General features: G+C 45.0%; 1 protein-coding gene across 2 annotated transcripts in view; it reads right to left on the bottom strand.

The window, feature by feature from the left end:
• The window catches only part of CAPN5 (calpain 5), a 68,124-nt gene extending 42,065 nt beyond the window's left edge, over positions 1-26,059 (bottom strand). The window contains exons 1-2 of one of the 2 annotated variants that reach the window (XM_088140474.1): positions 25,874-26,059; positions 11,213-11,389 (exon numbers count right to left, since the gene is read on the bottom strand). In XM_088140474.1, coding sequence (XP_087996600.1) covers positions 11,213-11,374 — 162 coding nt within the window. In that variant the 5' untranslated portion in view covers positions 11,375-11,389; positions 25,874-26,059. Of the gene's footprint in view, positions 1-11,212; positions 11,390-25,702; positions 25,746-25,873 lie in introns of those variants that run through there. The other variant, XM_088140473.1, reaches the window with a different exon arrangement.
• Positions 26,060-26,402: the final 343 nt, after the last annotated feature.

Raw genomic sequence — 26,402 nt, 5'->3', positions numbered from 1 at the left:
CAAACTACCCATTCCTTTATTTTAGCTTCGTCTAACCTGTTGTACAAACCCAACCAACAGGTCAATGGGGCTGGCCGCTCAGAGTTGTTCAGAATAAACAAGCTTGGTCTGGGCATTCAAGGAGCCAGGCTTTGCAATGAGCTGATCGTGAACTTCTTCCCATCTTCTTACCTCTTCCTGGAGGGCCCAGCTCAGAAGACTTGAAATTGAACCTTGTGACCCTTTACATTTCTCTTTGAAAAGTCACTAATGAGACACACCCACCCATCAGTGGGCCTGTAAGAGTGGCAAACAGAAAATAAATTGAATCAGGAAGATGCCCCAGGGAGGTGGAAGTTTAATGCTTGTGTTCTCATCTTGGTCCACCAGCAATCATCTCTTTATTCCCCACCCCACCCCCTTTCTTTTACAGTATATTTTAACCAAACATGGATGGGCCGTTTGCACATCTTGTCCATTTTAGCCCCAAGATGGTAGCACATCTCAACCATGCAGGTTTGAGCAGATCTGTGCCCCAACAAGGGCCAGCAACTTAATTTCTAATTTTTTTTAAAAAAAGCATGAAAAGCCAGATGCTTGGAAAGTTGAATTTTTTTTCCTTGTCACAGGCTATATTTCAGCCAGATTTTGCTAGGAGGAAATCACTTTCCTTTTGCTGTATTTGTTTATTCTGCAATGTTGCTCAGTACAGACTTCTCAGATCATAAAGATAAAATGAAGCTTCCTTGAGTCCAGCTGGACTCATCTCATCCTTTCTTCATGTGCTCAGTCATGTTGTTTTCTTGGCAACGACACAGATGTGCTTTTTCCCCTTTTTTCTGAGATCAGCCAAAGTTGGCTGCCCAAACCGGCCCCTTAACCGACAGCTGGCCGTTATTCCTTAATTGCTTCCCATCATTTTCTTCCTTGAAAACCAGAATAATAAATAAATTAACCAATAATTAATCTATTAATTATTTATTAATAATTAATCCCCTCAAAGCCGCAGGGAAGTGAGCTGGAAATGAACAGAACAGCGTCCCCATGAATTAAAGTGAGGCCACAGAATTTTAGGAAACTGAATGTGACCTGTGAATTGACCTCCAGGAAGCGTTCTCAATTTCCCAGTCTACTCTAGATCCCCAGAATGACCGGGTGGTTTCCCATCCAAACATTAACCAAGGCCAATCCTGCTTAGCTTTTCAATCCAGGCTGTCACCCTGGTGCTGCCACCTGCTGGGCCAAAGGGGGAATAGGCGCCAGAAAAACTCTTCTATTGGCACCTGAAAAATAAGTAAATTAGATGATGCTGAGATTTGTCCAGCAAATAAATAAATAAATAAATACACCAAGGAGCCATAGACATGCACAAGCACGCACACACCACTTTTGCGCTAAGAACCAGAGCATCTCCACTACTTCCTTCAAATGCTACAGAATCCTCTTCCAGCAATTAACATACAGGGCAAGAGATGTCCAGGAACATATTTCTCAGCAAGAGGCTTCTGTGAGAAATGGAGAGAAGTAAAGGAAATGCAAATCTCAACTGTCTTCATGGCAAAGCATGTCTTGCTTGGAACCAGCATCTCGTCTGAGCATGGAGGAACCCAGATGCAATGCTATCCTTGAATCCCCCAACTCTGACTCTTCTTAAAAATAAATCTTCAGCACCTGAACCAAAGCCTTTGATTGCTAACCACAGATATACGCATGCACACGTTCTCCCCCAAGGTTTCCTCCTGAAGTTATTTGCAAGAAATCATTCATTAGGAAAAAGCAAAAAATCGCAGCAGGAAACACCCCGTCCCCCAATCTTTGACCTTCTTGGTTGGACTTATCAAAACCCCGTGACTGTCACAACTTTCTTAAGATTATTTTCAAGAGGACATTCCAAGGACGGGGGACTATCTGTCCCCTTGACTTTTTAAACAGTTGTTCAGGGTCAACTTTCAACTCTCTTTGAAGCAATTACTCTCAATTACTCCCTACATTAGCTAATCTGTTGCAACGGGTTGTAAATTTTAGGCAACGTTCTTGCTAGGAGAAACCAAGGGAAAATTTATTAGACCAAGTAAAGTCAACAGAAGAAGCTGGACGCTTTCCAACAAGAGGAAAGCTCATTGGAGTTAAGATAAGCTTTGAAGCAGCCAAGTTTGAGGACAACTCAAGATGGGTGAGGAGAGCATCAGGCCGAGGAGACTCACAAGCTATTGTCAAATGAAGTGATTGCACAACACGGCAGCCTTGATTTCTGAGTAAGTTTGGGGCATAAAGAAGCAGCAAACTCTGAACTCCAGATGTATCTGCTGGAGTGCTGTGGTCACTTCACACAACTCACTTTGCCAGATCAGTTAAAAACTTAGTGACATTTACACAATATGTACAGCTTGGTTACTGTTAACTTTAGTAAGCTGTTTGTAGCTTACTGTGTCCTATTAACTCAGTGTTGTTTAAACTTGGCAACTTTAAGACGTGTGGACTTCAACTCCCAGAATTCCCCAGCTAGCATGGCTGGCTGGGGAATTCTGGGAGTTGAAGTCCATACATCTTAAAGTTGTCAAGTTTGAACAACACTGTGCTAACTGAATAAAACTGTTTATTGTTCGATACATTGTACAAAGCCCCAAAATGGATTATTCAATAATCAGTTGTATGAATAAGAGTTGGAAAATCTGTAGTGGCAGTGATGAATGCAAACATTGGTTTAAGAGTAAATAATAATCAATAATAATGTAAAAAAACAATAAAAAATAATAAATTTATATATATACATAAATAAATATAAATAAAAAAATAATAAAAATAATAAAAAAATAAATAATAGCTATTCCGCTTCAAAGGCAGCATCGAGACTTAACAAGCTCACTTCAAACTATTCAAAAAAGGAATGCAAAATCTAACCACGCTACTGTTTTCTGCCAAATTGCCATGCTCCATCCCTTTAAATCTTTTCCCCCACCCAGCCTAGAATGCTTTATGACAGCATTGTCCAAACTTGGCCACTTTAAGGTGAGTGGACTTCAACTCCCAGAATTCCCCAGCCAGCATCCCAATTCTGGGAGTTGAAGTCCACTCACCTTAAAGTGGCCAAGTTTGGACAACACTGCTTTATGAGAACTGGATGCCGAGATGTGAAGAGAGCTTTCTCTCTCCTTGCACCACTAAATGCTCCTTGCTCCTTGCACCGCTAAATGAAAAAATAAAAAATAAAACCACCAACTTTCCCACTTTGCAATAAAATGGCATTTGGTCGGCCTCAACTCGCAAAGAATGGGGGGGCCGCTTGTGATTTGGGTGGAAATACAAACTCTGCGCGATGGTAGGGAAGAAAATAGAATTGCATGCTTTGTATTTATTAGAAAAAAGCTGCAAGAGGCTGACAAATACGTGAGTATTGATTGGCGAGTTTGCCAAATAACGAAATCAGTGTTACATTTTGCTGTTCCTTGTCGAGCCAGTCTCATTTTATACATCACTAGGACCCGTGGGAAGCTCTGGGAACTTTCAGAGGCATTGATGTGCCAAAATTCAGAAAATTCCTCCCCCTAAAAGGGGAGGGAAGTTGGAGAAAGGCCAAACGCTTTTTCATAGAATTGAATGTTCACAGTACAGTGGAACCTCGGTTTACGAACTTAATTCGTTCCGTGACTCTGGTCACACCCCGAATTGATCGCAACCCGAAGCAAATTTCCCCATAAGGTTCAATGTAATTACCGTTAATCCGTTCTGGCGTGGAGGACAGGGAGGCGGCTATTGCTTGGAGGGAGAGTCCCCCTCCCTACGACCACGTGTCAGGGGCGGAAAATGGCCGCGGACCACGTGTCAGGGGCGGAAAATGGCCGCGGACCGTGTCACTGGAGGGAAAATGGCCGGGTATCCTGTTCGTACCCCGAGGCGGAGTTCGCAAACCGAGGTAAATTTTTGCGGCCGGAGCTGGTCGTAACCCGAAAAGTTCGTTAGCAGAGGCGTTCGTAACCCGAGGTACCACTGTATTTTGTTGTTGCTTTTTGTTGTTTTCACACTTTGGAGCGGGCCATCTTTTAACCCACTGTTTTTGGGCGAATTAAACCAACTGTAGACCAAGAATGAGAAGAGAGGCATTCTTAAAGCGTGGTAACTAATGCGCTGTCTCCAGGGATGCGTCGAAAGAAAGTTCAACTACTATTTCAAGACTTTGAGCCAACGTGGTCATACTGACAAAGTTTGGAAACTGGGATCCAGACTCACGCGCGTCTGGAAAGGGGCCAGGATGCATTAAAACGCAGAGTAGGCAAATACTCCCAGGATGGTCCTGCGCGTCCCGGCAGCTTGCAGAACTGCAAAAGATGCTAAATGCCTTTGCCTGGGACTCCATGCGGAGCATGTTATGAACGAAGGGAAGAACTCCAAGAAGAATAGGCAAAGGAAAGGACACGGTGAGATGCAGATAAAATCTAATTCGTATTTACAAGCCATCTCCACGCACTTCTGAATCGCAGTTCTCCTCTCCTTAACCCAAGTCTCTGATCTTTGGACTTGTACATAACGAGCACTTCAAATCCACCCAGGCTGTGATTTTCAGAAAGAGAAGCGTGAGGCTGAGATAGAAATACCTTTGTTCAAAAGGAACAAGATACGTATTGCCAAGATGGGGGGGACTATACCCCCCCAAATTCAACTTTGCGTACACAAGAGCACAACAGGCAATGCTACAAAGCAGCCAGTCGTTGGGTCATCATCGTCGTCATTATTTAGAACGCTGAGCCAAGTGCAAATTGAAAGGTCAAAGGGCACCCTTTCCTGATTGCTTTCCACAAGCTGCGGTGCACGCAGATAACCCACACATACAAGTGCAAAGCCACAAGCAAGATTCCATGTTCAGATTGGATTGTTGGCAACACTGTTCTCCTCCCTGGAGATCCCTTCCAGATAATCTTGCTTAACAACCACAACAGGGACCGGAATATTCATTGTTAAGTGGGTCAGTTGTTAAGCAAGTTGCGCCTGATTTTATGACCTTTTTTGCAGTGGTCATTATGTGAATCACCGTGGCCGTTAAGTGAATCACCATCATTGTTAAGCAAATCATGCAGTTCCCCATTGATTTTGCTTGCTGGAAGCTGGCTGGAAAGGTTGCAAATGGCAATCACGTGACCCCGGGATGCTGCAACCGTCGTAAGTGCGAGCTGGTTGCCAAGTGCCCGGATTGTGATCACATGACTGTGGGAGTGTTGAGACAGTTGTAAGTGCGAGGACCAGTTGCGAATATTTTAGTTCAGCACTGTTGTAACTTTGAACGGTCTCTAAACGAATGGTTGTTAAGTGAGGACGACCTTTTATAGGCTAAATAAAATTGCACAGTTCTAATGACAGATACGTAGGCTCTTGGGGGGTGCAGGAATGAGTGTGCCCCCTTCCGAAAACCACACCATATTCATACTCTTTCATCAGCAAAATCTTTGACAGGCTCCAAGGGCCCTGAGCCAAATCCTTAGACAGCTTTAAATTCCGTGACGGTGCTGGTTTGGAATTCAGCCCCCGTTGGAGAAAGAGAAGAAAACTAACTGCAGAAGCCAGACCTCTCGCCTTTCCCCCATTCCGCTCCCCACCCGTTTTTACTTTTCTTTTTTTTCAGCCCCAAACCAAAGCTATAAACCCTGGCTTTGGTAGCCCAGCTAAAATGCAGGGGGCTGCAAGAAGCCCGTTCTGGTTTCGGTAGCCAAGCGAAAGTAAGGGGCTTGCAAGAAGCCCTTTGGGGCCACCCTCTCTCCCCCTTTACCCAGAGAAGAGCCTGGGTCGTCTAACGGAGCGTCGAAGAGAACTGCAATCTCTCGAGACAACCGATGCAGTTCAGGTCCAGCCTTTTCGCCAGCAATGAAGCCGACAGAAAAGGATTTCCCCAATGGTCATCTTTAGCAGTCCCGTTCTCTCTTCGCAGTCTTGGGCTGCAGGTCGAACCGGATTTTCGGCATTCCTGAGACCACGAAGCTAAAGCCGTCCTAGGAGGTGCTGCACGGAGAAGCAGCGTTAAAATCCAAACCTGCTTTTTCTCATAAGAAAGGAATTAAGAAGCAACATCACCGCTGGGCTCTTTTTTAAAAATTGCTGGAGAACCACAGTAGCAAGGGGCAAACTCTGGGTTTGCTTTTTTTCTTGATTAGATCTATCAGCTAGAGCAGTGTTTCTCCAATTTGGCAACTTCAAAGTGTGTGGACTTCAACTCCCAGAATTCCCCAGCCAGCATGGCTGGCTGGGGAATTCTGGGAGTGGAAGTCCACACACTTTAAAGTTGCCAAGGTTGAGAAACACTGAGCAAGAGCAACCCTTGTGTGCCCTCGCACATCACAAACATAGCATGGTTTGACAAATCATGGTTTCCTGAATACACCACATCAGGATGAGTTTACGCGTGGGCTGAGCCATAAACTGTGGTTCACAGCCCCTATTATGCTGTAAAGCAAAATGTGACTCAGACAAAAAGTCAGAGAGTTCTGAATGGACGAACCGCCAAAGATTCACTCCAACCTGTTGTTGTTCAACAACATAATCCAGCTGTTCATTCTGTGGTCCCACTCAGTGGCAGCCCCTGCTGGACCCGGGCTGATTTCAAAAAGTGAAGCAGGGCCAGACCCGGTCACTCTTTGGATTGGGGATCACCAGGAGATCCCAGAGTGGAGGCTAGAATCGGACAGGTTGGAGAGAATGCCCTGGGAAAGGGAAGTCATGTTGGTAATTCTGAGAAGAAAGCTGCCCAGATGTGCCCATGAACTAACCCGGCGTCAAGGCAGGCTTAAAGGCAGCTTTACTTAGGCCACGTCGTTGTTCCCTTCTTGGAAAAAGGACCAGGCGCCAAACATTCTCGTCCGTCGATTGCAAACTGTTCAACAGTTCCTGGGCTGCTTTTCACTCAGCCCTGCATTTCCTTGTTTGGACTCTTCCAGCGCGGAGCCTTCGGACTGCACTCCCGGCAGCTGTTTACAGCAAACGGCTCCTGTCCCTGTGCCAGAATCCTCCGAGCATCTGCTAAGGATGCTCAGGGAGCCAAAAAGGCCATTCCCCAGCTCTCTGGAGCAAGCCAGGTGCTTCTCAAAGCCACCCCTGGTTTATTGGCCCAGTTTGGCTGGTTCCCTGCCCCGGTTCCAGCTCCTTCTCTTCTACTTCTCTTCTGCTTTACCACACATCTTTTTTACTCTAGAAATCTATTTGACTCTACCTCTATTTTACATTACCCTACTTTTCTACTTAAGAAGTACAATACAGTAGACTCCTTCCTTGTTTCCCTCTCTCCCTCCCTTCCCTTCCTTCCCTTTCTCCTCCCTCCCTCCCCTTTTTTCCTTCCTTCCCTTCCTTCTCCTCCCTCCCTCCCTTCCCTTTTTTCCTTCCTTCCCTTCTTCCTCCCTCCCCTTTTTCCTTCCTTCCCTTCTTTCTCCTCCCTCCCTCCCTTCCCTTTTTTCCTTCCTTCCCTTCTTCCTCCTCCCCCTCCCCTCCCCTTTTCTCCTTCCTTCCCTTCTTTCTCCTCCCTCCCTCCCTTTTTCCTTCCTTCCCTTCTTTCTCCTCCCTCCCTTCCCTTTTTTCCTTCCTTCCCTTCTTTCTCCTCCCTCCCTCCCTCCTTTTTTCCTTCCTTCCCTTCTTTCTCCTCCGTTCCTCCCTTCCTTTCCTTCTTCCTCCTCCCTCCCTCCCTCCCCCCTCTGCAAATAAATGTTTTTTTAAAAAAATTTCTAGCATTTCTTATGGAGCCATTCTGGGAAATGAAGCCTTGCATCAGAAAAATATAAGAACAAGAAGGTCTAGTACAGGGTAGAGCATCTTGACAGCTACTTCTGGACTAACACAGATAAGTCCCTCCTTATCTACTTATCTGCCAAGCCAGCTTCCCCTTCATCTGGCGTTTTTCAGAACTGTAGTTACAATGAATTAACTACACGTGGGCCTGGCTAACCGTCATAGCGAATGGCTGGGCTCACTCAACTAGCTTCCAGTGGGGTTGTGTAATTTGGTGTGTGAACCAGGACGAGCAGGACAAAGCAAAGTCTCCATGGCCTTTCTTCTGAACTCCTTCCCAAATTTTTCTCTATCCCTTTGGGGACCTAAAGCGATGCAAAATGATCTTGTAAAATGATAATCATTTCCCAACCAATGGCCCTTTAGTTGAGGCTGATGTTTTCCAGATTCTGAGAAGGCATCTGGTTGGGAGGATAGGGGAAAAAGCTCTAATAAAATCTCTAATAAAAAAAAACATCAGGAAGAAAGCCCTTCTCTATAGCAATGATGCACTAACTCCTTAAATTAAAACTGACATCCAACTATATTCTGTTCACAGGGGGCCTTCTCTTCCCTCAGCCCTTTCTCCACCAAAGGCAGACAATGACTACGTTGTGCTCTCTGAAATTCAAACGATTTTTGTCTGGAAACACTGCAGCTGAGCGAGGCAGGGGAGGGGAGAAATTTCTCTTTTCAAATGGACAATTGCATCGTTCTTTGAAAAAAAAAAATGCAGCAACTCCAGCTGTGAAATCCATGCATTAAGAGGCTTGGAGATTCCCAAGGAGAACACAGGCCCCATTGTAGGAGGAGAGGTAGTCCTTCCATTAGGTTTGAAAAACAGCCAGCATCTGCGAATGAGCTCCTATTATTAATAGCTATGACAATATCAAGGACAGGCGGGGCCAGATGGAAACTCCCCCAATGCAGAAAGTTTCAGTAGGGCGTGCATGGTTTCTGCTGCATTTAGGACCCCGTTCCTAGGGGGGTAACATGGTGCCCACTTTGCAGATTGCATGCTGAAGAGAACAGCAAGTTGATCATGGAGCTGCAGTGGTTTGCAACAGGAAGAAGATAACCAAGGCTGGAATGGAGGTCTCATAACTATTCCTCCCCTATCTCTGGAGCCCAGAGGGCTCATATCAGAAAAAGAAGATTCTCGATAAGCCCTATCAAATGGTGGTCCACCAGCATCTCTTCTGTGACCTCCCCAGAATGAGCACAAACATCTAGGGTGTCTGTAAGCAGGAGAAGGAAACCTATCTCCCTCCAACATTATTTCCTGCATGTTTGGAGGCTGACTGCCTTTAGCCACAGGTCACATTGCATCTTCCGGATTGATAGATCTCCACAGATCTGTCCCCTGTGAATTTCTCCAACCCCCTCTGAAAGCCATCCAGGTTAATGGCCATCACCATTTTTTTTTAAGAACAGCTCTGCTGGATCAGGCTGAAATCCATCAGCAATCTAGTGGACCAACCAGATGCTTCCGGTGTGCTCACAAGCAGTACATGGAGATATAACCATCTCCACCTATTGCTCTCTTGCCACTGATATTTGAAGAAGATTTGTACGATCTGGACAGAAACCAGAGTAAACTAGACTTAATGAGAACCTAATTCACCACATTAGAGTGCTCTGTAATTTGATAGAGTCTTCCACAGAGTAAATGTTTATGCTCCCCTACACCCATCTAATGCTCCTACTCCTTCTTTTAGATTCTTCTAGACTCTTGTTTTTTATGTACTTTCCATTTTAATACATGTATCTTTTATATCTCTAGCTCACAGCCACCCAGAGTCACTTCTTGTGAGGTGGGCAGCCATATACATTTGACTGATAGATAGATAGATAGATAGATAGATAGATAGATAGATAGATAGATAGATAGATAGATAGATGATAGAATGAGTGAGTCAAGCAACCACTTTATCTCCTTCAACTGCTCAACTGCTCTATGTAGAATCAAGAACATCCATGGTTGCTAATTGGATTAGAAAAAGTGGTGTTCCCCAGGTTTATCACACCACTTAGACCAGATCAAAGTAACGTTATTTCTCTTTTGTCCAGAACACAGAGCAGTCTCTGTTGTAAAATCATGACTGCCAACCCAGTTGGACTAGAATTTCCAGAATCACTTACACTTATGGAAATTACAGGACAGATGTTTTATTTTAATTATATTTTGATTGTGGATTTTTATTATCCATATATGTTTTTAGTGCCCGTTTTTGGACTTTGTCGTACCTATCCAGTATACGTTTGGGCGGATGACAAAGCTAAAACAAATAAATGCTTACCTAAAAGTGAATAGTCAATGTTTACCCTTGGAATTAAGTTTTTTTTTTTAATTTGTTTGCTCAATGTTCTGCCTGATGCATTGATCCCAGTAGGTTACAGTCTCAACAATAAATGTCCACCATGTGTAAGTAAAATGGTGTATCAGCAAACAAACCCCTTAAATTAAATCACCCATAAAATCATAAAATGACCAATCAAAATGCAATAAAAATCAACGGGGACATTTATAAATCAAAAGCCCTCTTAAACCATTCCGGTTTGCCTTGATATCCTTGAGGATTGTGTCAAATTCTTATATTTCATAAAAAGAACTGGATTAATAAAATGGACTAACATGAGGTATATTCTCACCTGAAGATGCACCAACTAGCCTCACAGGTTCCTAGTTATAAAATAGGGATTTTTGATTTTGGACCTTTATACCGCTATTCTGAATGCATTTTCATTCCTGCTTCTGGTACACTTGGCACTGGGATGATTTTGACTCGCTTGCTAAAACAACCAAAGTTCCAGAATTCTGGATTTAAATGCAGAAGTTCCACCACTTAGAACAATGCAAAGTTCTCCCTAACAGAGTGATCTAATTCGGACTGCCAGTATTTCAAACGAATGACATTATCCTTGCAGCTGAAAAAGAATCACTTTCCAGACTTGGATATAAACCACCTTTTCTACACCATAATCCAGGCACATTTTGAAAAGTGCAGCAGATTTGGAGAGCCTTCTAAGAAGGTCTTATAAAACATCTGCTGAATCTCCAGAACTGGTTGTTTCTATCAGCCTTCTTCAATCCTCCAGATGTGAAGGATTCCATCTCCCAGAATTCTTAGCCAGTCTGATGGCTGGGGAATCCTGGGTGTTGCCATTGTGATCCATCTGAAAGATCCCAGACCGGGAAAAGCTATTCTACCAAAACAGTCCTCCCCCTACCCAAGGTGCAGCAGAGGAACAGTATGGGCAAAAGGTGTTTTATAGATCTTGTGCTGGTTTGGGAAATGAAAATGAATATGATCAGGCCCCTTTAATTTGGGAATCAGAAATAAGGCTGAAGGAAGAGAGAGAGAGAGAGAGACAAGTTCAAATGTGTCCATGGCACTATCACATCAACCACAGCAGGGACCTTCAAGTTCATCTCTGATATCAAGAACCCCAACACATTTCAGGATCCATCTCCCTACAGTTCAGGCCTTACTTTGGGTCGCTTCCACTGGATCCCCTGAATCTGGGACTTGTAGAAGAGTGAATCATCATTGGCTGGAAACAGCGGATCTTCAAACAGGACTTTCCTCCTCTGACAGTCCTTCTTCAAAGCAGAGTACCGCTGATTTTCATATGGCTTCACTGATGAGAACATCCTTTCCGGCCACCCCTAGAAGAACAGAAGCCAGAACTTCAACAAGAGGGCTCACGTGCAACAGACAAAAGCCCCGATCCAGCCTTGGACGTTGCACTCTGGGCACACCTAGAAGATGACAGGTTGGGGAAGACCATGCCCATCCACGAGAGACCCGGTTAAGATGGCTTCAGACACCAATGAAAGGTCAAGTATGACTTGCTTTGCTATGCAAGTCAGGAGTTTACAGGATCTGGCCAAGAGGCCCAGGGATGCTGGGATGACAGCTGGAGGAACCAGCCTGGGAGAAGGCTGACCTAAGACTGGAAGATTTTGGCTGCCAGACTGGCCTCTGGTCAGCGATGAGTTCAAAGGATGGCTTCCACTGAGCAAACATCTGGGAGGGCAGAATTGTTAGCACTGCTCCATGTGCTGGCAAAATAAAGTCATTAATTTTTAGCTGCAGTGATCAATGCCAACTTCTTAAGTACCAGCAACTCCTCACTACTGTTAAACCTCAAAAAAGCCTCCAGCAAAAATGAAGAGGGAGAGCGTTTCCTCATTCTTTCATGCATGTATTCTTTGTCATTCCCACTGCAACTAAGCAAGCAAATATCCAACCATGTCTAGTTCTCCTTGGGAAGGTAACATCCTCTCTCTTCTTTAAACCTGTCAAGCTCATCTGCTTGGTAGTTCTCAAAACACAGCATTACCTTGCTTACGGCACTAACCCATTTTCTGGATTTGCACAATACCCTGAACCGTAAATTACCAAACGGCTGGGTTCGTGCAGTGCGTGAAGCCACAAAATACACCTAACCAAGATTCAAATGAGCCAAGCTAACTGTGAAGATGCAGCTGTGAGATCTTTCTCTAACTTGCTTAAGCATGCACGAACGCAGGCATTTTGCCCACTGGCAGAAGAAATATTCCTGGGGCGACTCAGGAAACCTTTGCGGGGGGGGGGGTCAGATTTCTCACTATACACACCTCTACGGTTGTGTAAACCACACCTTCAGCCACCAAACAATATCTACATTCCAAATGCTCTCCAAATTTTATACTGTTCTTAAATATCACTTCCTGTGGTTTCTCTGATTTGGCTGGAGGGGGACCAATAATGTTCTATTCTTACATACAGTACATGATTGTCGTGAGGGATTGTGAACTGCACTGCGGAAGGAACAGGCCTTGCCTGATGACCCTGGAGGGGAGGGACCCAGATAACAGAAACCAGGTTGTCGTCTTTTCCTTGGTAGGAAAGGAAAGTCATAATGTAGGACATTGTTTATGTTGGAAGGTATTAGTATCAGTAGAAAGAGGGGGCTTGGAGCCTCCTTAGAAACATGGAATTTAGAGGCATTGGGTCACTCAATGTTCGTACCAAATGCTACATTCCATCTATAACGTTCCTGCTATAATTTACACTGCCTTTGTAATTCTTACGTATCATTTCAGAGGGTATATAACCTGTGACCTTGTGGGTTTCGGGGTTCTTCTGTGCTCCTTTGGCAAGGAACCCAGCGATCACTGTAGTGGTGCACACCAATAGAGAATACTTGGCTGCATCTCTCTCCAAATGCTTTGGTTCCTTACTCAATCGGGCATTTTCCCCTCAACATAGCATTCACACATCCATTAAGTTCTGGGCACAGGCCAGATTTAAGAGTATGGTCTGGAGAACGGCAGAACTTTAGCGGTTGAAAATATTAAAAGGAGCAAGTTATCAGTAATGGTTCAGGAGACAGACATATTAACAACGAAGAAAAGGTCTTCTCTGAAGCTTGCTCTCACTCAGGAACTGGGGTCACCTAAAAGGGTCTAGCCCTAACACACGCACAGCTGCCTTTGCATCAGACACTTAAACTGATCATTGCATTTCCCTGGATTTCCACAAAAAACTTGGCCACCAAGGTTTAAATGAACTGAGCAAGTGGTGCAAATGTTAGTCTTTACATGATTAATTTTGTTGTGTGAATGCAGCCAGGGTGCTCTTTTCCAGCAAACTAATTCAGGAGAAGAAAAAGAAAGAAGGAAAACTTAACAGCTGCTGTTCTAGAATCTGGAATCAGCAACGCTTCCTGATTTAACAAAGAGCATTCTGAGAACTTCCAGTAATTTCTAATCTGCTCCTCTCCATCCTGGATCTAGTCCAACAACCTCAATTGTTGGCCGACGGAACGTCCCTTTCAAGAAAAGGACATCCGTTTCTTGCTGGTTCCCTAGACACGTTCATAGGGGAATCACAACCTGCAACGAGGCAAAATGACAGAAGCAAAAAAGGAAAGCTAAAACAGATACACAAAGCTTTACACAAAGCAGAGTAAAATGATTTGATTTACTGCCACTGGGTGCAGAGATCTGCCACCTGTACAGGTGGTTTGAAAAGTGTCCTGGGCAAATTCAGAGGATTTGGGGATAACCATCCTTTTTAGTGTTGAATGGCAGGCCCCATATCTTAAAGAGAAGATGTGAATGCCATTAAATAAAGACACTTGGAATATTTCGGATCCACAATCCGCAGGGTGAAATACTAAGTACAGCATCGATGTAAGAAATGAGAAAAGATTCAAGGCGAACAGAGCACTGAAGACGATGGCTGAAAAATCTAGATACATGGTTTGGCACAAAGAACATTGTCCTTCTTTGGAACAGAAACTCCCGAAGAACAAATCGCATCGATAGCTGCCAAGCGGCAGGAGGAAGGAGAGGAGGAAGACAGACAGCAATCTTAAAGATCAGCAGCTAGAATCTGATTTTTAAGAGGCCTTTTCCAATCCTTCTAGTTCAGTGGTTCTTAAACTGTTTAATCCCATTACCCCAGTGTTTCTCAACCTTGGCCACTTGAAGATGTGTGGACTTCAACTCCCAGAATTCCCCAGCCAGCCATGCTGGCTGGGGAATTCTGGGAGTTGAAGTCCACACATCTTCAAGTGGCCAAGGTTGAGAAACACTGCATTACCCCTTTTCCCGTCCTGAATAATGTCATTATCCCCACAAAAAAGCCAGACTCTGTTGCTTTGCACAAAGATCTTGGCAGTGATTGTCCCAACCTGGATCCTTGACTCACAAACGAGCAATTACAAATGGTTCTGTGACTCTCAGGATATGCCCAAATTAACCCGAGTTTAAGAACCATTATTCTAATTTCTGGAAGAACCTTTGCCCTCTGCTCCATGTTTGCAAGCTTCTCAAAGGCACCAGGACGGCTGGGCTAGATCTTCTTCTGTACCACCAAGACAGACAGAGAGACCACTGAACCCAAAGGTAACCTTGATGTGAAGACCTTCTGCTTCATGCAATCTCTCCAAAGAAGATCTAGCGATTGTCCTTGAGCTTTAATTCTCTTCCTTTTCTCTTGATTTAATTAAAAAGGCTTCTTGGATCTGAGCCAAAGGCTTCCTGATTGATTACTTTTTCTCAGCAGCCAATGGCATCACAAGGACATGGAAACTTTCTCCAGCCCTGGGGAGATCATCACATTCACCCCAGGGGTGGGAGAGAAGTGAAACTGGAGTGTCTCCATCAGTTCTACATACAGGTAGTCTCCAGGTTAAGAACGAGTTCCATTCCCAAGATCTGACCTTAAGTCAAATTTGTACATAAGCCGGAACCGTATTATTGTATAACACTGTATAAGTAGCATTGCATAATGAACTCGAACCATTGTGTATTTACCTCGAATTTTGCTACAATAGGCTCCGTTCTTAACTATGGGTCATCCGTAACCGGGTGTTCTTAACCCAGGGACTACCTGTAATCTAGGGCTTATCTGCTTCCACCACATCCCAGCACCACTGAAACACATTACTGTCTTTTAACACCACGCCTACAGCATGACTATTCCCATGTCAAATGGGTGGAGAAGGCCAATATTTTCTAAGTCATGTTTAATCTAAAAAAAAAATTGGGTCATGCTAAGACTAAACTCATCAATCTGGTTTGGACAGCTAAAGATTCCAGCATCCCCTTTAGGGAATGATTGCCAGGTGACAAACCTCCCAAAATCCTGAGATTGCAGGGGAGAATGAGGATGGCCTTGAAGGAAAGAAGGAAGATCCATTACGAAGGCAACAATCAGATAAACGGGACTTGAGCCTAGAGCAGGAAAGGAGTTTGTGAAAACACCTCATTCCACCAGCCCCCCAATTCTTACGAAGATAAAAGAGGAAGGAAAGGGAACACACTCAGATTTGCACAATTCTGTTACTATAGCTCAGTGTTTCTCGACCTTGGCAACTTTCAGATGGGTGGACTTCAACTCCCAGAATTCCCCAGCCAGCATGCTGGCTGGGGAATTCTGGGAGTTGAAGTCCACCCATCTGAAAGTTGCCAAGGTCGAGAAACACTGTTCTAACTCTTGCAAATGAGGTAGATGTGCCTCCTCTGCTTTAACAAACTCCACTCCTCTGGCAAATAGTTTGATTTACTTAATGTGTGCCTCGCCTTTCCTTCAGGACCTGAAGTTGGTGTACACAGAGCTCCCTCCTCTCCTATTTCCCATAACCTTTGTGAGACGGGTTGGGGAGAAAGCAAACGATTGCTTCTAAGTCACCCTGCAAACCTCTGTGTCTGAGGGGAGGACTTGAACCCAGGTCCCCCCACTGCCAATCTGACACCTTAACCTCTGCACCACATTGGCTCTTGTTATGTGTCCTCTCAACATGCTGGAAAGTGGCGCATGACATCGATAGCATCGCTTTGAGCTGCTCATAGGAGCTCTATGAGTAGTTAAAGATACTGGACTAAAAGCTGGGAGATCATGAGTTCAAGTCCTGCCCTGGGCACAAACTTTATTATTCATTTATTAATTCCGTTGATACGGCCGCCCATCTATCCCAGAAATGCTGAGCAGCAGACAAAATAAAAACAGAGAAGTTTGTTAAAGCAGAAAACCAATGGAAAATGCAATAAAATGTAAAACTACAAGACCCATAAACCCACGCCAGAGCTCTTGCTAATGTCCTGATGCCTAGAGGAAGAGGGGGATTCTGGGAGTTGAAGTCCACACATTTTAAAAGTTGCCAAATTTGAAAAACACTGCTCTAGCCTCTCCGTGCATTTGACAAAGGGAGATGCAGCCCACCAAAACTTATGCTTTTTAGTAAAATGTGTTAGTCGGAAAAGGTCTTCCAGACTCCTGATTCTGAGCTATCGTAGACAAACACAGCTCTCCTCCTACAATGTCTACATTTCTATTGCTGACTTTTGCTATGCTTTTTAGTGTCTTTTCCCTGTTTGACTTGGGTGGCACTCCGCCCAGAGCCTGTTTCGATTACTAAATATTGTAAAATAAATACTAGAGCTAATAAAATAAAATAGCTTTGTCTGCAAATCCCTCTTGCCCCACGGGTTTCTGAAACGCTGGGGCTCCATTTCTTCCTCCTAGTCCAGCACACATCGCGTGTTCAGCAGTTTGCTGAAATGGTATTGCTCCATCCGAGAAAGGGACTCCAAAAAATCTCTCCAGTTGAGTCAAGATTACAGAGAGAAATCTGCATTTTGTAATGTATTATTTGCATCTTATAATGCATCTTATAAAACATCTTATAATGCATCTTTAAAACAATGTTGCATCTTATAATGCATCTTGAAAAACAATGTTGCATCTTATAATGCATCTTAAAAACAATGTTGCATCTTATAATCCATCTTGAAAACAATGTTGCATCTTATAATGCATCTTGAAAAACAATGTTGCATCTTATAATGCATCTTGAAAACAATGTTACATCTTATAATGCATCTTGAAAACAATGTTGCATCTTATAATGCATCTTGAAAACAATGTTGCATCTTATAATGCATCTTGAAAACAATGTTGCATCTTATAATGCATCTTGAAAACAATGTTGCATCTTATAATGCATCTTGAAAACAATGTTGCATCTTATAATGCATCTTGAAAAACAATGTTGCATCTTATAATGCATCTTATAAAACAATGACTTGGGGAAAAAAAGATTGTAGGGAGAAGAGAATATCTGTGTGCCTCCATCTATGGAGTAAACACATGTCAACAAAGGTGAGGCACACAGATCTTTTTCCTTCTTCCTACTTTGAAAAGCACTGCAAATAAGAAAACAGTGAATCAAAGCCTTCTTCCACCTGTTCAAGAGAAACTCTGTTAGAAAAGAACACAAAGGTATTTGGGGTGGTTCCAGGTTAATGGAGCAAACTCTCATCACTCAGTTTTCAAGCACAAGGAAGTAGATAAACCAAAAATATTACTCGATCTCACAACCTCCTGATTCTTTAAAATGCTCATGATGAAAAAGCAGGAATGGGAGAGCTTGACGCTGAGGTTAATTCACACAGCGCGCAAAGCCCAAAGGTGGCCTGTTTGGCTTAACATAATGTGTGGATCAGGCCAACTGGGGTTTCTACAACCATGGGTCACTGACTAAATCACGACTTAGCAAGGCTCAGTCCGGTCACATACTTGCAGCATTCGCACAACACACTTAAATTGGTTACTGAATTAATCCATCGTCTGGATTTCCAGAATGACAAATCAAAAGACTTGAGTTCAGACAATATGCTAAGCCATCTGTCCAATGAACAAAGATTAAAACTAATGAAGCATGTGAAACTATTTAGGTCAAACTGACCTGTTTATGAATGTTGTGTGAATCCTGTTAAGGCATAAGCCCTGGTCTCTAAACCAGAATGGCTGGGCTCAACTCCAAATCAAACCAACATATCTTAGCCTAATGTGTGAACCTTGTTATTACCAATCAACTCAGCCCAGAGAAATTTCAAGGAAGAAACTCTGCATGCAGGCCCTCTTCGGATCGACTCAAAAATAACATTATCTCGGTGAAGACCAGCATTGTCCTTTCAGGTTGATTTCGTTTGTTACCAGCAAAATGCAGCCTCTCAAAACATCTGGTAAGGACTTCAATGATGTCACACGGGTCATGACATCATCATGCAATGATGCCCCCCCTTGAGGATGAACATGCCTCCCCCCACTTACTGCTTTTGAAAATGAGGGGTTCAAAGCAAGAGGGGTTGCAGCATGAATCGGGGGATTCATACATTTGGGTTGGTTTTGTTTTGGTTCCAAGGGCTGTGCACACCGGCCTCTTGTGGCTTCAGAAGTCTGGCTTATGGCTTATGCAATGCATGAACCCAGTCAACTGTGGCTTATTCAACAAAGCAGAGTTATAAAAATCTGGCTTAGTCTGAATCCAGCCCAAGTACAGACAACATGTGGCCTTTTAGATGTTGCAGGACATCAAACTCATTGTTCCTCGTTGGTTACCACAGTTGCAGCTCACAGGAAGTTCAACACACAGGGAGGGGGGCACACCTTTCTCCCCTTTTGCGCTCCTGTTAGGCCTTTCCCTGTGGCTGAATTGCTCTCTGTTGCAATCCAAGTTCCTGAGCATGTTTCACAAGCAAGGGTTAGCAACTACAGTATAGGTAGTCCTCGACTTATGACAGCAATTGGGACCAGAATTTCCATCGCTTTACAACCACATCCCTTAGCAACGGCAATCCCTGCAGACCCGGTTGCCGTCATTAACTGAATCCCATGGTTGTTAGGTGAGGCAAATTTCTGCTGGCTTCCCACAGCTAAAGTCAGTGGGGAAGCCAGCAGGAAGTTGCAAGTCCCAGGCTGGCTGGCAGGTAAGTGGCTGCTGCTGGGTGGGGAAGGGAGCGAGGGGGTGTGCGGGGGTGCACGAGGGTGCAATGGAGACATGGGTGGGTTGGGAAGGGTGCATGAGAGTTGCGAGGGTGCAAGGAAGGTGCGGGGAGGATCAGGGAGGGTACATGAATGGCCAGTGCAGTACAAGCAGAAAGGGGCTGGGAAGGGTGCCGGGGTGGGGGGGACTTACCCCAGTGACTTGCGACCTTCCCTGCTGGCTTCTCTTTTGACTTTCTGGGGAAGCCAGTAGGGAAGCTTGCAAATGGCGATCACATGATCGCAGGGTGCTTGGCAACCATCATAAGAGTGAATGGGTTGCCAAGTGCCCAGATCACGATGACGTGACAAGGGTGCTGGGATGGCCGTAACTCCGAGAACCAGTGGTAGCCACCATTCATTCAGCACCGTAGTAACTTTGAACAGCCACTAAACGAATGGTCCTAAATCGAGAACTACCTTTACTGCACAGAACAACGTTCTCTCATAAGCTGGAACAATAAATGTCTGTGCTGTTCTATTACTAGAGTCATAAATATTAATCACCTGCCACAGCCATAAAACACACAACTGATCTGTGGAGTCATTTCTATAATGCTTGGATTTGATCTACACAGGGGGAAGAAAAAGCTGATCTAGTCTTTTACTAAGAGAAGCAAACTTTTCAGCCAAATCAAGGACTACTTGACTTCGGGTGAAAAAATCAGTGTACAGTCAACAAACTATCATTGAGTTTGATATATAAAGAGAAATATGTTAGCTGACTTTTTTCTATTTAAAAAACCACAGATTTGAAAAATTAGTTTTGACTTGTCTCAATCCTGATTTATTCAAATAATCAGTATGAATGAGGTTGTTCATGCAAAGACATAAACCAGAGCTTGTAAACCCCAATAGCTGGGTTTGTGCAACATGCTGAACTGTAAACCACTGTTTGCAAATTGCAGCACCTGGCTCCACATGACATCCTTTTTTTATATAATAATTTTATTAAAGATTACAATTACAACAATAAAAACTAATACAAATTTAAAAAGAAAAGAATAAAAAGAAAAAGTAGAAGGTGCAGAAAAGAAAAAGAAAAATAAGAAAGAAAAATAAGAATATAGTAAAGAAATAAAGAAAGAAGGGACTTCCAACCTTCATCACAACAAGAACAAACAATTTTAATAACTTATCACCTCCTCTTAAAATACAACAAATGATCTCTTCTTCCCATATCCCATCTCTTATCTATAAACAAATCCTTAAAGCTTCATCATTTCAGTCCTGAAATCAGCAAAAGTCCATTAAGAGTTACCAGAGATGACAACATATCTATTTTAACCTTGATCAAATAAACCAACTTTATATTCCTTCCTTTTACTTCTAACAATCTTTAGTCCCTCCAAATAATCTCGTGGAACTTGATTTCTTTTCATTTTTTCTTTGTCCCTTCTCACAAAATTCTTCAAAGCTTTAACAAGTCTCTTTTGTAAATCCAATACAGGAAAATTAGGCAGGTCGCTCTTTTAGTTTGTTATTTGTATATCCTTTTTAATTATTAAGACAACACATTATTTTTGTATGTCCAGTATAGCATCTTTCTCCATATCATTCTTCTAGCCTGTCAAAAGTTCCTCCTAGCTGAAAAGCAGTTAATAAGCAATTTCCAAAAGTGATTTGAAAAGGAAGTATGTGAACCCAGCATCCTTTTGAAGGTGCCGACTCTGGTTTGAGCAAGATGGCTATTCCCTTGTCTCCAGAGCTCTAACCCCACGGAGACTAACCCTGTTGGAAAAGGAAGGGATATAAAGTTGGTTTATTTGATCAAGGTTAAAATAGATAAGTTGTCATCTCTGGTAACCCTTAATGGACTTTTGCTGACATAAGGACTGAAATGATGAGGCTTTAAGGATTTGTCGTGAGGAGGAGCAGCTGTCTGGAACACTTGTGGGCAATCTCAAGTCCTCTCCTTGTCCAGAGAGAAATTATCAATGAAGAAATTATCTTCATTCTGCCGCGGTCATTGGCTCTGCTTTCCGCGGAGCCATCTTCAGTCCACCATTTCTTCCCCGGAAGTCCCAGCTCTACATGACATCCTCAGGCAAAATCAGACAAGCCACACAATAGTTTAGAGCGACGTGTGAAACCCAGGATAAAAGGCAGCTGAAAATCTAACCTGTTTGTCCAACTAATCAGGGCAGGTTCTTGCTTTTGAATAGCTGGTCCGATTCCTATTTTATTAATTGATATATGCCCCCTTCCAGCAGGACTTTGTCTTTCATCTCCGAAAAATGCAGCAGCGCAGCCAGATGTCAGCGCATGTAGTTCTAAACCAGCCCAGATCAGAACTTTTACCTTTCACCTGAGCCAAGTTTTGGCATGGCTCACACATTCTCCAAACAACTCTGGCTTTACATCATCAATTCTCCACGGTTAGCTCAATCACCAACCCAGTTTCATCAAGCCAAGTCTTGAGAAACAGGAAACCATCTTCTTTAAGTCACTCAGCGACTATCCAATTTACATCCTGCCTTTTCCTACCCATTATTCCATAGGCAAGGGGGGTAAACCCCATCCTGTGCCTCCCAGATCTAGCCACGGGTGCCCAGAATCATGTGCACCGTGACATCATGAGCCATGATGTCATCACGCCAATGACATCAGGGTGCGCATGATACAATCGCCCATCTCAACTCCCCACAGACACAGACGAGCCCAATGCAATCCATTGGCTTAGCCTTCCTCTTGCTGCACGGGAGGAATTTGGACGCGCCCACCCTTGTTTTGATGGAACCATCATTCAATGATTCATCCTGACTTGGCAAGCTAGGATAGTGGTATCTTGGTTTGTTTCAATCGAAGCCTCAGAAAAAAAGAGGCGTGCAGGATCAGGCCATCAAAGAACAGACCACATCAAAATATAGTTGGGTTGGTGTGTATCTTGTGTAACAGCTGGCTTGTTTCAGTAAACCATGTTTGGCTAACCCTGGCCAACACAGCTTCCACGTCACCAAAGGCCAATCAGGTATGTTTGGAACACTGACAGCAGTTGCCTTTCTAAGTCTCAGAGTGAACTTTTTCACCCAAAGTAATTTTAACTGGAAATGCCAGGAACTGTCGTAATGCACATCCGATGCCCTGTTAAGGAGTTCCAGTTTCTTCCCAAACATTAAGACATGAATCTGCTTCATTCCAGGAACAGTTACTGGTTCTCAGTCCCGAGGCGCCTTTTTCTGAATGCCCGTGTTCATTTATGCCCAGTAACTGCGATCCTTTAAACTGGAAATTCCAGAAAACGTTCTTCGACTTCCTTGTTCGCCTAGACTTTAACCTCTGCATTACATTCCCTGCAAGTGATTCCGTCTCCAAACTCTAACCGTGCCCCCGATGCTCAATAGCTTTTATTTAAAGAAGGCAGAACAGCTTTCCACAACCTGGTTCCCTCCACACCTGTTGGACTGCAAGTCACAGATTTCTCCAGCCACACCTGAAGTGGGCCAAGTTGAGGGAAGCTGATGTATTTCTGAGCATCACACTGTCAGGCTACAAAGAAAATGAGCCAACCTACACAACACTTTGTTTTCTCCTTGTAGCAATGACCAGCTCACACATGGAGCCCGCAACACCCTCCCCAATGTTCTTCCATTCTAACTTCTCCAATTCTACCCACTTCCTTTGCTCTCCAGCTGTTTTCACAATTACGAACGCTGGGAATGAAAAGATAGGCAACTGCAATGTATCATGGGGCCCATTTTGGGGGGATCAACTTCGCCCACCACTGTCAACCCTGAACTTTCCAAAAAAGCGGTCTGAGTCTTCTAGTTATGCCCTCAGAGATCTTGCAGATGAACTCCATTTCCACAGTCACCTTCAACCGAGGTTGACTCCTGGTGGACTTCATGAATTGGAGAAATGGGGTTCTCTCGGCAGCCACATGGATGTGGTTTGCCCCATCTTCTCTCAGGATGTTTTTTCAACTGCCCAACTGCTAGATTTCCTGATGGTCTCCCATCCCATGCTAACCTGGCTGAATCTACTTCACTTTCTAGCCTAGAAAAAGTCAGCCCAGGGGCCTCATAAATACTCCTTGAGTCAGGTTTGATTACTGGAGACTTTCTGTTTATTTATCCTCATCTATTTCTAGGGTGTTGAAGTCTATCCAACAGTAATGGCATTTCCTAGTGGTCTTTCATCCAAGCATTAATCAGATTTAATTTTGCTTAGTCTTTTGAGATCAGCCAATGCAGATTTGCCCCCAGAGAAGGTTTGGGTAATACCCAGGAATTTCTAGCTGCCTTTAATTAATTCATCTCAGTACTCTAGCGGTTCTGTTGCACCACCGTGAGCGTTAGAGATCGCGACTCACAGTATCAGGAAGAAATCTCCAAGCTTTTTGCATATATTTACACTCCCTGCCACAAATATGAAAAAAAGATGGTCAAAACTTGTTACGGACACCCTTACAAGCCAGCAGCTCATCCTTTGCAGCAGCTGTACGGGGAAGGGATGCGCTCTGCACTTGCTCAGGGGCACTTGCCTCTATTCTGAGGTGATGTTTTGGCAACCCGAACACAGGCAATGAAAAGTAAGCCAACAGCTGAGTCATGCCACCAGCCAACTGCACAACCTGCTTCGGGGAGGTGTAGAACGATGCAGAAGCAGATGTTTCATCCACAAGAGATTTCACGCCTGCAAAGCGTAGAATTCTAAGGCCGGAGGATCCCTGAAGGCCATTTAACCCACCCTCCGGTTCAACAGGGATCGAAATGAAAGTCTGACCGTCAGACAGCTGTCCAGCCTCTGCCCGGAGACATCTACAGAAAGCCCACCACACCTCTTGCTCAGTTTTTTTTAAACATTGTTGGAATCTGCCTCCCTAAATCTGAAAGCAGGATGACATGAAAGAAAAGAAAATCTGGCCTTCTTTTTGGATACCTGGAAAGGACCATCCTATCCCCTCACTGTCATCTTTTTGTAAGCTCTTTCAACCTCTCATAGAATCATAGAGTCGGAAGGGACATAAGAGGTCATCAAGTCCAACCCCTTGCACACTGCAGGATTCCTGACACCATCCCTGATGGGGGACTATCCAGCCTCTGTGAGGAAAACCTCCAGCGAAGGAGAAGAAACCCCTCCATGAGGAAACCCATTCCGATGATTGACAGCTCTCACTGCCACAAAGCTCTTCCCAATGTCTCCTCTGTATCTACATCCTTTTTTTAAATAATCGCTTTATTAAATGTTTAAACAAGAAAGATTAAAAACAAGAGCTAATATTTGAAAGAAAGAAAGAAAGAAAGAAAGAAAGAAAGAAAGAAAGAAAGAAAGAAAGAAAGAAAGAAAGAAAGAAAGAAAGAAAGAAAGAAAGAAAGAAAGAAGCAAGCCAAACGGGCAGAAAGAAAGAAAAAAGAAGGATAAAGAAATGACTTCCGATTTTCTTTTACAACAGCTATAGATATAAATTTGAACTCTTACTCTAGGGCTACAACGTAACTTCCATTTTTTCTATCATCTAATATCCATTCTAATCATCACATCCATATATCATAATTGCATTTTTTCCTGTTTCAGGCAAAAAGTCCAGAAGGGGTTTCCAATCAGCATTGAGCTGAATCAGTGTCTTTTCTCTGATCTGTATCTACATCCTTCGTGCTTCATCCCATGAGTTCTAGCAACGGGGTGAGATTTTAGGGAAGGGGCAGAGAAACGAAACCACAAAGTGGTGGCATTTTAAGAAGAGGAACTGAGCTACAAAGCTGTTTAGTGGGAAGTTACAGACGATCCCCGTGTTTAATATCACAAGAGAAAGCATGACACCCTAACTGGACTCACACATCACGCCAAGCCACGCTCTGGTTCTCTGCATGTGGCTCGGGGCGATGGGTGAACCAGTTTATCGTTAGTGCAAAGTCCCAACCCAGCCGAGGCGGGCGTAGGCGCAGGAGTGGTTCCCTTCCATGTTTTCCTCCCATCTGGAGCCCCAAGGCTGGTGTTAAAGAACAGGTCCAAGGCTGTTCTGGAGCAGCCCAGCTGCAGCCATCACTGCTCAGGGCAAACGGGTCCCCTTTGCCACAGGGACTAGTAACTTGAATGCCAAGTAGGGCAAAGGGAACCGCGGGTGCTGGCAAGCTAAAGAGGGATGCATTTTCCTGTAACTAAGGAAGCCGATGTCTCTTTTGAGGTTCTCCCCAAGCCCCCCCCCCCTTCTTCAGGCTCAACCCCGCACACCTGCAGGCTGCAATCTTACAATCGCCCTCCTCTGCGGGGACGCCCCGCGTGCCACCGAAGGCGGCTTCTCGCCAAGCCGGCGTGGTCGGTGGGGATGCCGCCCACACGGCACGCCGACCCTGCCCCCCCGGAGCGGAGGCGCCCCAAAGGAAGAAAAGGGAGAAGGACACGAGAGCCGTTGCGCGCGCCCGCCGGATTAAAAGCCAAAGGAAAATCAAGCAAGGAAGGGCGGTGGGGGAAATCTCGGGGTCGCCCACGGGGGTCCGGGCGGAGGGCTGGAAACGAACGCTCCGCGCCGGCCGGCCGGCCGGCCAGCCCACCCGGGCACGGCTTTAAACTCGCTTCCTCCGCAGCGGGGCGGAGAAGAGGGGAACGCCGGAGGGAGCTCCGGCTGCAGCACGGCCCCCGGGGCCGCCGCAGCTCCCCGCCCTCCGCCGCGAGGCTCCCCCGGGATCCCCCCGCGCTCAGCCCCGCCGGCGCCTCACCTCGCGCTCCCGCAGCCGCTCTCGGCTCTGCTCCGCTCCGCCTCCCCCCACCGCCGGATTTTTAAAGGGGAGGGGCTTCGCTCAGAGGGAGGGGCGGCACCCCGCGCTTGCGCGTGCCTCCCGCGGGGGGGGGGTGCGGTGAGGTGCGGTGGGAGCGCGGGTGGCTCGTACCTTTCCTTCGGCGAGGGGCGGCGGCGGCGGCGGCCCGGCGGGGATAGGGCCCTGATGCGAAATAAGCACGCGCGCGATTTGCGGCTGGGCGCATCTGCCAGGCGCTCGTTCGTCGGAATAAATGCAGGTCGCCTGGACGCCTTCCCGGGTGGCTGTGCTCGGTGTTTTAGCGGTAGTCTTGGCTTGCAAGCGGGCGCTCCGTCCAGCGGTGGAATTTCAATTCTCCAGCGTAGGGGCTCGCCAGGACTACGAGCTCATCAGCCCAGGATGCTGAGCGAGACAGAGGGGCGGCGGGGCTTCTTCCTCCGGGCAGCGCGCTTTGCTCGACTCGTATGGCGGTGGAAATCCAAGGGGCGTCAGATTGTAGAAGGCTGCCCTAGAGACACAGAAGGGGGGAAGATAGTAACTTGTTCCGCGCATTTGGGCTACCTCCACACCACCCACTTAGCCAGGTTTAAAAGATCCGTTGGCTGCGTTTGTACAATGTCTGAGCCTTGCTGAGATGTTAGGTGGCTTAATCCAACCGATT

The sequence above is a fragment of the Python bivittatus genome, unplaced genomic scaffold (genome assembly GCF_059951505.1).
Source record: "Python bivittatus isolate LINGU-HERP-01145 unplaced genomic scaffold, Pbiv_v1 ctg000340_np1212, whole genome shotgun sequence".
Taxonomy (NCBI): domain Eukaryota; kingdom Metazoa; phylum Chordata; class Lepidosauria; order Squamata; family Pythonidae; genus Python; species Python bivittatus.
This window is presented reverse-complemented; position numbering and strand designations above follow the sequence as displayed.